The 984-nt window shown below is 33.2% G+C and overlaps 1 protein-coding gene across 1 annotated transcript in view; it reads left to right on the forward strand.

Annotated features, from left to right (window-relative positions):
• RAPGEF5 (Rap guanine nucleotide exchange factor 5) overlaps nucleotides 1-984 on the forward strand; it is a 131,980-nt gene that overhangs the window by 2,927 nt on the left and 128,069 nt on the right. Inside the window, exon 3 of the mRNA XM_009638615.2 lies at nucleotides 1-108. Within this exon, the coding sequence (XP_009636910.2) occupies nucleotides 1-108 (108 nt within the window). The remainder of the gene's footprint in view (nucleotides 109-984) is intronic.

The raw sequence follows: 984 nt of genomic DNA on the forward strand, positions 1-984 counted from the left end.
GATTTATGGAGAAAGTTCTTCATGTGCTGGGAGAGCTCTCAGGAATATTTTTACTCTACAAGCATCTGACCTGATTAAAGACAGGGTGTACCTTACTGGCATTTGCAGGTAACCCAAGATTGTTCATTTTAATCAACTGGATGGGTTTTACTTGCATTTGTCTATGCCCTAAATTGACAAGAGAGTAAATTCTGAGACTGATATTTTGTGTGTGTTACTAAGAATCGAAAATATTTTCTTAAAAAATTCTTTGAAATCTCATGTATTTTAATACCTTTTCTTACATCACTTGTCAGAAAGCAGTAGTAGCCTGGTTGTATGTCCATTAATTTAATTGCTTATGATTTCATATACAATTGTGTTTGTCTGTTGAAAAGAGTTTTAAATTCAGCCCTGGTCTGGAGTTATAAAAGAGATTAATTGAATTCCTAAGATTTAGTTACACAGTGAATTTTGCATGTAATTTATGGAATATTTCTGTAATGAAGTGATTTTCCATTTGTGTTGCATTACAGCATAAATACTTCCTCCTATTTTCAATTATGCCAAAATGTGCAGGTCTCTATTATAGCACCATTCATTCATATCTGTATTTAAGGAAAAGCCACAACCTCTTTCTTTTTATGATTTAAAAAGATAAGTTCACCAATAATGTGAAAGAAGAAATATATTCTAGAGAAATGCTCAAGGTCTTACACATGTATTGTGTAGCTGTATTGCTTATGCCTGTGCTCAGAAAGGAAATAAAATCCTGAGGCTAAAAGCTAGGTTTTATTTAGCTCTTACACATCTTTGGATGACTCTGTATGCAGCACAAATTGATAAAAATGCTACATATTGTAAAGTGTGACACATGAATTCGGTATGTAAGAGAACTTACTCATCTAACACGAGTTCCCTCATTGTAACCAGGGTCATCCCCCGAGACTTGCCAGAATAATTTCTTCCCTTGAAATGAATAGGATTACAAAAATTAGTAATTGA

This window comes from Egretta garzetta, unplaced genomic scaffold (assembly GCF_000687185.1).
Source record: "Egretta garzetta isolate BGI_Z169 unplaced genomic scaffold, ASM68718v1 scaffold94, whole genome shotgun sequence".
Lineage (NCBI taxonomy): Eukaryota > Metazoa > Chordata > Aves > Pelecaniformes > Ardeidae > Egretta > Egretta garzetta.